This window comes from Gadus chalcogrammus, chromosome 7 (genome assembly GCF_026213295.1).
Source record: "Gadus chalcogrammus isolate NIFS_2021 chromosome 7, NIFS_Gcha_1.0, whole genome shotgun sequence".
Taxonomy (NCBI): Eukaryota; Metazoa; Chordata; class Actinopteri; order Gadiformes; family Gadidae; genus Gadus; species Gadus chalcogrammus.
This window is the reverse complement of record NC_079418.1, coordinates 15720494-15730009: the sequence shown is the minus strand read 5'-3', so window position 1 is coordinate 15730009 and position 9516 is coordinate 15720494. Positions and strand designations below refer to the sequence as shown.

The 9516-nt window shown below is 45.1% G+C and overlaps 2 protein-coding genes across 2 annotated transcripts in view; one reads left to right on the top strand and one right to left on the bottom strand.

The window, feature by feature from the left end:
* Nucleotides 1-378: 378 nt before the first annotated feature.
* LOC130385998 (trafficking protein particle complex subunit 14-like) overlaps nucleotides 379-9516 on the bottom strand; it is an 11333-nt gene continuing 2195 nt past the window's right edge. Inside the window, exons 6-13 of the mRNA XM_056594786.1 lie at nucleotides 8745-8865; nucleotides 7916-8063; nucleotides 7671-7753; nucleotides 7189-7340; nucleotides 6842-6978; nucleotides 5648-5726; nucleotides 4819-4933; nucleotides 379-535 (exon numbers count right to left, since the gene is read on the bottom strand). Of these exons, the coding sequence (XP_056450761.1) occupies nucleotides 379-535; nucleotides 4819-4933; nucleotides 5648-5726; nucleotides 6842-6978; nucleotides 7189-7340; nucleotides 7671-7753; nucleotides 7916-8063; nucleotides 8745-8865 (992 nt within the window). The remainder of the gene's footprint in view (nucleotides 536-4818; nucleotides 4934-5647; nucleotides 5727-6841; nucleotides 6979-7188; nucleotides 7341-7670; nucleotides 7754-7915; nucleotides 8064-8744; nucleotides 8866-9516) is intronic.
* On the top strand, nucleotides 1937-4325 carry LOC130385787 (uncharacterized). The gene has a single exon (XM_056594481.1). The coding sequence runs from the start codon at nucleotides 2128-2130 to the stop codon at nucleotides 3163-3165; it is 1038 nt and encodes a 345-aa protein (XP_056450456.1). The 5' UTR covers nucleotides 1937-2127; the 3' UTR covers nucleotides 3166-4325.

Genomic DNA, 9516 nt, shown 5'->3' with positions numbered 1-9516 from the left:
CTTTGTCTTTAGTTAAGGACTGTCCTGTTGGATGATCTTTAGTTAAAGACTGTCCCGTAGAACTGTCTTTAGTTAAGGACTGTCCCGTTGAACAGTCTTTAGTTAAGGACTGTCCCATTGGACAGCTAAGGACTGACCTGTTTAACAACACTTTGCTGAATCCCTAGAAGTCATCTCCTGTTCTTTTGTGTTAAACCAACTCAATATGACCTTTTGTCTATTTTCCCCACCTAGCAGTTACTTGTGTACACTTTGTACTTTGATATCTATTCTGCTATTTTGCCTTCGGTCACTCAATCTACTTCTTGTCTAACTCCTGTTTCCCCGTCTCTCTCTCTGTCTCGCTGTAGCGCTCTCCTCCTCCCCCCCGTCCGTCTCTCAGCAGATGGGCTCCAGCACCAGAACCTTGCACTCTCTCTTTGCGATCTTGTCCAGGGAGAGCAGCGCCTTGTCTGGGGGGGGCAGGTACAGCGGTCTCCCCACGGGGGAGCCCACAGGAGGGGTTATAGCGCGCCGCTCCATGGCACTGCCCGTCCTGCACACAAGAACACGCACACACAGACACACGCACACAGACACGCACCCACACACACACAGACACATGCACACAGCCACACGCACACACACGCACACACAGGAATAGAGACACAGAATGGCAGCATTTTAATATATTTTAGAGAAATAACCAACAACTGCATGTTGCACCAGAAACCCTTATGATGACACCCTGATTGTATATGTCATATGATTCTATATTGAGTGAAAGAGGAACTTGCTAACATTGGAGATACGGGAGGAGCTGACATGATATCACATCTTTTTCTTTCTTTCTTGGTATCTCTGTACACACATTTCATTCGTTCCCATTCAAAAATAGGAAAAAAGATGATAAGATGATAAGTTAAGCTAAGGCCTGAGTTGGGTAAACTTATTTTATAAATCTACACAGATTCAATCATTAATTTGATCTCATCCATTCTTTAATGGTCACATTTGAAGTACATTATATAAAAGGTTATTTACATTGATAATTTAAAGGGGCAACATGCAACCTTTTGACATGAATTTTCACACTCAACTTTGTTGAGTGTGAAAACACACATACACACACACCGCACTGAGCTTCCTCCACAATAGTAGCAACATGCATTTAGAAAAATGAAAAACCATCTAAAACCGTAAAAACGTAGTAAAGTGCATGTTCAACAGACGGGTAAAGACATGTTGGGTTCATGTCCACAGTACAGGGAGACGCTGCACTGCTCAGAGGCCCACAGACGTCTGTTTGAGATGCAGCCTTGCTAGTCCCGCCCCCGCAGGGCTGTGCTAAAAGAAGACCTCCCACCCAAACCAAAGGTCCAGACTGGGAATAAAAGACCCCATCAACACCAATGAAAGACATATTACAACCGACCCCCCGGGAAAAAAACAAGAAATGACCAGGACTGTACTAAACTCCTCTCAGCACCAGCCCTGATGAGGCCAGATCTCTTTTAAAGGATGGGATACAGTCTGACTTCCACTCAGAATTGTTTCAGTTAAGTTTTTAGCTTTTGCTTGGAACCAGCATGGTTCCAAGCAGTGGAGGTTGTAGTCTGGTCGGGGACGTGGGAAACCACTGGTCAGACTGTGGACCTTTGCAAAACGTTCACTGGCTTGTTCCATATCAACCTCTACCTTTGAGGAAAGAAAATAACGTCAGATTAAATGCTAGGATGATTTGGGATGCTAGGACATGTGGGACCACTGAGAAAAAGATAAACTGAGAAAGAAGCCGAGAGATCCCTCTGTCGGATCCAAGATGGCTGAAGTCTGACCTGTCACGTTCCTTTCTGCTAGTGCGGCTGCGGCTCAAAGGAATTCCTCATTTGTTAACCTGCATAAAATGGGGGGATCCTGTCAGAAAAGCTAAGTTTAATATACTACCGGCTGATCTGAAGTGCTCCGGTCTACAGATGAGGTCCACAAATGTAAAAAGTCAAAGAAAGCTCGATCCAAACTTAAGCATGCAGAGTGGGATAGGAAATGAAATGACGTCATCAACACACGGTTCCCCTTTCTACGGGTTAAAAGGAGAAAAAAAAAAGAAAAACCACAGAGTGACAGAGACAGTGAAAGGACATAGGCATGGCTGTTTTCACCTGGTATGTACTGTCATTTAGTAGTTTGTGTTGTGTTGTTGTGTGTGCACAAGCTCTAGATCCTCCTTACATTTATAAAAGAGTTGGGGATTCAGTGACCCTGAAGTGTAACAACGTGCTCAAAGGCTACGGACATTGCATCTCGGTCACATGGATCTATGGCAGAGACAGATCGGGGTCCATCGAGTTAGTGGCTAAAGGAAGATGGAGACAAGAAAATTTCAGACTGAGTTTGCAGCCTGACTGTTTTCTGAATATCAGCGACATTAACGTTGGAGACGCTGGACGCTACGTTTGTCGGCAGTACGATTCACGTGGACAACAACATGGGGTTGATGAAAACATTGATCTCTTTGTTCTCTCTGGGATCACTCAGGAGGACGTCCTCACGTGTTCTTTGCATAGTTATGACCGAGCATGTTTGGGTGTCAGTCTTAGATGGTCAGACCAGGGGACAAGCGACCAGATGAGTCAGCAGGAGACGCCGGGGCAATGTGTCGTCCGTCGGCCGAACACACAACCCCTCGACAGCGCAGGGCTCCGCTGCCTTCTGATGAAAGACGGCGTTGAAAAGACATCAGTTGACTTTGCTTCAAAGGATCAGAAAACTCACAGTCAAACTAACATCACCTCCAGGGCCCCTGGGGGTAAGGGCCCCTCTACATCTAAGGAGCACTTCATCTACCTGGCTGTAGCGGTGGGTACAGTGCTACTGGTTCTGATTGTTGCTGTTCTGGTACTCAGACGCAAGAAGAGCACAGGAAACAAGCAGAGCCCCCCAATGTGTGTAGAAGACCCCGACACGATGGGGTCCCCGGGGCAGGGGGAGCCCACCCAACGCCTGTCCCACGTCCAGGGTGAGCCAGACGGGGGCCTGCTCTACGCCTCCATTGAACACAGGACTGGTAGTAGGAAGGCCCGGCCCCCCAGTGTGGAGGAGGGGGGCTGTGAGGGGGATGAAACAGTCACCTATTCCACCGTTTCAAAGCCCCCCGCTAACGTCCCTGAGCATTCATGCAGGTAAACAGAATCCAAAGCAGCTAGTGATGTTTGAGCGTTGTGTTACTGGTGGTCTGTTGATTGTTTTATGGCTCACAGGATATCAGAGAAAGAATAATAACTTCCTGTAGAAGAGTTTTAAGAAAGGTTTTCAAATAAGTTGCACATTGCTAAATATGAATAAAATCTTTTAACCAATTATGGTTTAAAGATCTTGACTAGAATTAAAAATGTATAAATTCAAATTAAATCAGAAGTGGAAGTTTAATTGTAAATACTTCCTTATCCCAAAAGCTGTGAATAGATAATTATGTTTGATGTAAAGAGCATCATATTTATATTTCTAGCCATGCAAAACAGAAGCCTGACATTACGTTATAGTTCTTGTTTTTGTTGTTGTAAATGAACAGTCATCTTCAAGTCTTGCTTTTCCAACTTTTAGTTGGGATTTCTGTATGAACTGAACTTTAAATAACTTACAAAAAATTATATAATCCGAAAGTCTTAATAATATAAAATGATATATCGTACAAATTATATAACCTTGTTAACATTGTTACTTTGTTGTATACGGGGAATGGGTTAACCTAGCAATTGTTAGTGCTTTGCACTTGGTTCTATTAACTTCCTTCCTGTACCGTCAGTTATATATTGTTTCACCTTCTGACAAATATACTACTCATTGTAAGTCACTTTGGATAAAAGAGTCTGCTAAATGCCCTAAATATAAATGTGAATGTTGCTTTTTTAAAAGGCCTTTGTATAAATTGCACGTATAGATAGCTTAATTTCTCTATCGAATTGAAAAGTTTAAAGTTAGTTAGTATTCGAATAGCCCTGGCATTCTCCTGACTTCTTTATTGTGTTGATTTCTTATTCCTCAAACCTTATAATAATATCCAACTGTTGTCTCATTAAAGATGCTATGTCAATCGCTGTGTGTGTCTTTGCAATGATCATGCTTTATCAAAACACACTTGTGTGTGTCCTAAAACAACTTCATTTTCATCACTTCCCTTCCTCCTCACCAGTAAGAAGTGCTTCGGCAGCAACTCTGTTAACTAACGACTAATTTTAGATTAATAACATGTTTCCAACTTGATAAAAATGAGGCCGAAGAAAGGAGAAGCAGAGATTTCCTTCTTTGTCTTCCTTTATCTAACTATCGCTCTTTCTCTGCCAAAAATGGGTATGAATTAGAAGACTTATTTACAGTTTCACCACACTGGTACATCACCAGTATTTACAAAGTATTAGTATTTACAAATCTTCATGAAACATTCAAAGAACTTCTGATGAAAGAGGACCGATAGCCAGAGGCCCAGAACTCTGAGAGGTTCAGAACCCGACAGAGGGTCTGAACTCTGAGAGGTTCAGAACCCGACAGAGGGTCTGAACTCTGAGAGGTTCAGAACCCGACAGAGGGTCTGAACTCTGAGAGGTTCAGAACCCGACAGAGGGTCTGAACTCTGAGAGGTTCAGAACCCGACAGACCTCGAGGTCTAAGGCCGTCTCCACAAACTATCTGAGGTACTAAAGGAGGAGACTGTGTTTTTCATTCCCAATGAAACGATTCAAAAGTAGCAATGCGCAGAAGCCCCATCTAGTAAAACAGAAGCTAAGTGGCTAACCCCCCTAGCCCCCCGGGGGGGGGCTAGGGGGGGCCAGGACGCCGTACCTCATGATGTGTGAGCGGGACGGCTGCTGGTGGGAGAAGGACTGCGAGCGGCCCAGGCTGGCCTGGTGGCGGTCCAGCAGGTCCCTCACCGCCGGGCTGGAGGGGCTGTTCTTCCCTAGAGCCGGGAGGAAGGACACACCGTCAGATACACAGCGCCTCCACCCAAAGGGCCTGCAAGAGGAAGAACGGTCTAAGGCGCTCCAAGGTCCCGTCAGCCCGCAGCTGTCTGCTCCTCGACCGCGGCCTAAAGCCCCACGAAGACTGAGCCGAGGAGTCCTCTGACGTGTGTTAAAGAGACGGCTCCTTTGACCAGAGAGCAGGAGGAGAGGGAGTGTTGACGTTTCCAATTCCATCTGGGTTTCATCCTCAGCATTAATGCTCAGTGAGGCCCGGTGGTCGATCCATCCGTCACACGCTTACTTCTTACTATACGCATGGAATATATTTACAGATATACATGTGATACACTGAAAGGGAATCCGCATATCCATAACCTCCCCACTCCATATTAAGAGTTAAAAACCTCATCAGTACGAGACATAACCACATTTTTGAAAGCCGACTTAAAGGTGCTCTCATAAGATTGAACAGGTGTCGTTTGAGTGTCATTTGTCAGAAATAACATAGCCATCCTTCAGATGTTAGTGAGTGAAATGTTTATCCCCCCCCCCCTGCCCCACGTAACATTTGCACAATCGAGGAAGCTACCCCTGCCATCTGTTCCCTCCAGCCAGCCACTGGGAGTGACTATATATTCACATCTGTGATCAGTATATTCCACATGCTAGCTCAAATACTCAGAGCAGAAGCTCAGATGATTGGTTCTTACGTGAGAGTGGGCGGGCGTCAGGGGGCGGGTTGGTCACTGAGGCGGTGAACTGCAGCTTCAGCTTCATGTGCTGACTCAGCTGAGGAGGAAGGGGTGACAGAGAACCACATTAGGTGACATTCAAGAACGAAAGGAAAAGAAACTCGTCTATATTCAAAATGAGAACCAGTCTATTCCCTAGAGCCGCACACTCCTCATGTCTCTACACACAAACTGTACTATTGGAATATGTGAACACGTTAATTATTCTCACTGCTCAATTTCTAACTGTTCTTTTCTATACACTCCAGATGTACATGTATGTGATTTGTATTTCTGTGTGATCATGGGATACATTTACCATAGGTTTAATTTAAGAATAATTTTGCCAAAATTATTGAAATCAGTATAGAAAAATCCATAAAGGACTACATTCTGAGTAACATACACGTGTTACTAGTTTACAGATTCTGCCGCCAATGAGATGAACCTTGTTTGCTTGGTTGACTCCAGGTTGTCCCCTAAAGCTTTACACCTCTCTATACCTGGCTCAGCTCACCATGAGAGGAAGAGACAGGGAGGGCTTCATGAGTCTCCTTCATTCTTTCTCTCACTTAACTTAACCTTAATATGTTGAGGTTAAATAGTTAATACTACAGTTAGAGGCAACACTGCCTGCCCTGTGATCGTATTCCACAATCACACACGTACTGTTCTGAGATAGTTGAATACATGCTTACTGTCTGAGTAGAAGTGATTGTTATTGTGCTCATGCATGTCTCAGCTTTATGCTAACTCATATGTGGTGGAGGCTTTTTCTCTTTGATTATACTTTCTTTGATGATACTTTACTCAAGATTGTGTTGGTTTGCAGACAATCTCTCATAAGTACATGTGGGTTATTATGTTTTATATCCGTTCAATTTTTAAGGTGACAAGTGTATTTCAATCAAAGAGTACCTCACTGCTGTTCATGTGATATAACTGTATTGTGTAAGAGGTCAATTCTAGCGAGGTGTAATCTACTGAGAATACGGAGAAGGAGCGATGCAAGGGCTGTTCTGATTGGTCCGTGCATGTATGAGGGATCCACACATTCTGGGTACATAAAATGAAGCCTGATCCCAGATCAGGAGTTTCTTGGTCTTTCTCGCTCTCTCATATCTGTGAGGTGTTTATCCAGGACGTGGCATCTGGCAGCGGGAGGCTAGGTACCTCGTACAGGCCGGGCTTGAGGATCTGGAAGGCCACGGTGAAGGACAGGGTGCTGCCCCGGCGGCAGTGGCCCAGGTTACTCAGGGGGGTGTGGCACACCACGGCGCTCAGGTCCGCATCATCACAGTGACCCCGGCCTGAGAGGGCGGGAGCAGGAGGGTTACAGGTCACTCATCTCACCTGACGGCATCGGTCGTCTAATGTAGCATGTCGTGTTCAGTAACGTCAAAACATTCCATCCAGTACAAGCTAATCCTACCCAATCTCCCGACATCTAATCTGATCAGGACTAGTCTAGGATCAATCATCTATAAATCAATCAGAATGTTGCTCTTTGTCCACCGTACCGTCCGGTGTCCAGACCAGTCTCACGGCGAGGAAGTCCTGCAGGTTGTTGAGCAGGACGTACTTGACCCTGAAGTGCTCCTTCACCCTGACGGAGCTCGGGCAGCTGGCCGTCATCACGAAGCGAGGGCGGTCCAGGCGGAGGCTGGGTAACCTAGCAACCAGAAGCTTGTTTAAAAAAAACAGGAATATATTTACATTGAGAGTTTGAGCCATCAATGTGGCTTGAATAGTGGAGTGACCGAAAGACACAAAAATAAAATCTGTGATGTAAATATATAACAATAATGCTCACCAAACAGATTTCATTTTCGAACTTGAAGATACTGTCCCTCGTGTATGTATTTAGAACTATTTCGAAAACCATCACTGATACGTTACAACAGATAAATATCAAATCTAGTCGGATTACAACGTTATGGTCATTACAGTCAATCAAGTGTAAAAGAGCTCCGTTCCTATTGGGGGACTGGGGGCCACATGCCTGTAGTGGGTGTAGATACAGTTGGTGAAAGGCATCTTGGCCGTGGACCACTGCAGCACAGCGACCAGGGGAACCTCAAGCCCCTGTGAATCCATCCAGGCCAACAGAGAGGGTGAACATCAACACACAGTAAGACTCTCTCTCTCTCTCTCTCTCTCTCTCTCTCTCTCTCTCTCTCTCTCTCTCTCTCTCTCTCTCTCTCTCTCTCTCTCTCTCCACATGTACAGACACAGACACACTCCCACCTCTTTGGAGTCATCCTGTGGACAGTCGTTGAGGTGCAGCTGAAACAGGAAGTCGTGTTCCTCCAGAGTGCTGAGCATGCTGGGTAAACTGGAGGTGGCGCTCACCATCTTGCAGAAGGAGGCCATGCCTACCTCTTCTGACTGGTGGCTGGAGACAGATAGATCCTTTATTACAACGCTCTGCCGTTATTAGAAGATAGAAGATAAGAGAGCAGAAAAGAGCAAGAAAGCAATTCAAAACAGTTACTCTCACAGAGCATTTCTCTCACTAATAGCTTACAGATGGCTATACTATTTTTAACAAATGACACTCCAATAATACCTCTTAAAGCGTAGCTACAGCACCATTAAAGGGTTGATATCATGCTATTTCGACTTTCCCTTTGCTTTAGACTTAGACTGTTGTATATGACGTATGCTTTTATACGATTTTGTGTCTGCTAGGCTACAACAGCTCGTTTGCCCTCAAACTTTCTTCCGTAATAGTGTGACGTCAGACTGCAGTGGAAGTGCAGAAGTCGCGCCTCGCAGTGTTAACAACTTCTCGGGGGAGTGAATTTAGACACGCACGGCCCGGGCAAAGCGTTCGACAAAGTGCAACAGAGTGGGTGTGCTGACCAATCACAGCAGACTGGGCTACTCGGGAGGGGGGCCTTAACGTAACAGGGTGTTAAACAGAACTTTTTTGAAAGACGCTGAAACAGTGTGAGAATAATAAGGGGTATTTCTAACATACAGCCATTTAACACTATTCTAGTAGTACCCCCAAATGCAATTATTAACCCAAAAAGCATGATATTGGATCTTTAACTAGAAGCATCGTGCTCACCACACGTTGTCCACCAGCATGACCGAGCCGTCGGGCATCATGGGCAGATAGGAGGAGTTGAGGTTGGGCATTATCCGGACGTCCCTCACGCTCACCTCCTCCTGGGAGGACTCGTTGAGCACTGAGACCCCCCATGACAACACACAGCAGGGTTACAGAGGGACGGGGAAAGCACACGGGTCCTACTGAACCTACAGCCACACGTTCACCTCACATGATCACAGTGAGGACAAAGTGTGGAATGAATGTGAATGAATGAATGAGTGGAATGAATCTTTGCTGTATACAGGGAGTGGGTTATGCTAGCGATTGTTGGTGCTTTGCACTTGGTTCTAAGAACTCCTTACTGTACCGACTGCGATATATATGGTTGTTTCTCTTTCTTCTATGAAAATGTGCTTATTGTAAGTCTCTTTGGACCCAAGCGCCTGCTAAATGCGCTTAACATAAATGTATTTTTATTTTTACCTTTATCTAACCAGGCAGATCTTTAAGAACAAGTTCTTATTTACAGTGATGGCCTGACAAAAAGCACAAGCTTGTTGGGGGGGAAGGGAAAAGGGGCAGTGAGAAAGGATGGGTTAGAGAGGCAACAGCACACAAACACAGCTGTACAGACGTACAACAATGCAGCAACTTGGACCTGCAGGGTTAACATTCAGCTACTCAGACATACAACAAGCATGAGCAAAGAACAGGATTACGTAAACAAGGCAGAATAGCAAGAATAAACTCATAACAAAATAACAATTGTGAAAAATCATACAAAACC

Coding starts and splice junctions, on each gene's coding strand:
- LOC130385787 (XM_056594481.1), top strand. CDS start 2,128: ATGGCTGTTTTCACCTGGTATGTACTGTCATTTAGTAGTTTGTGTTGT.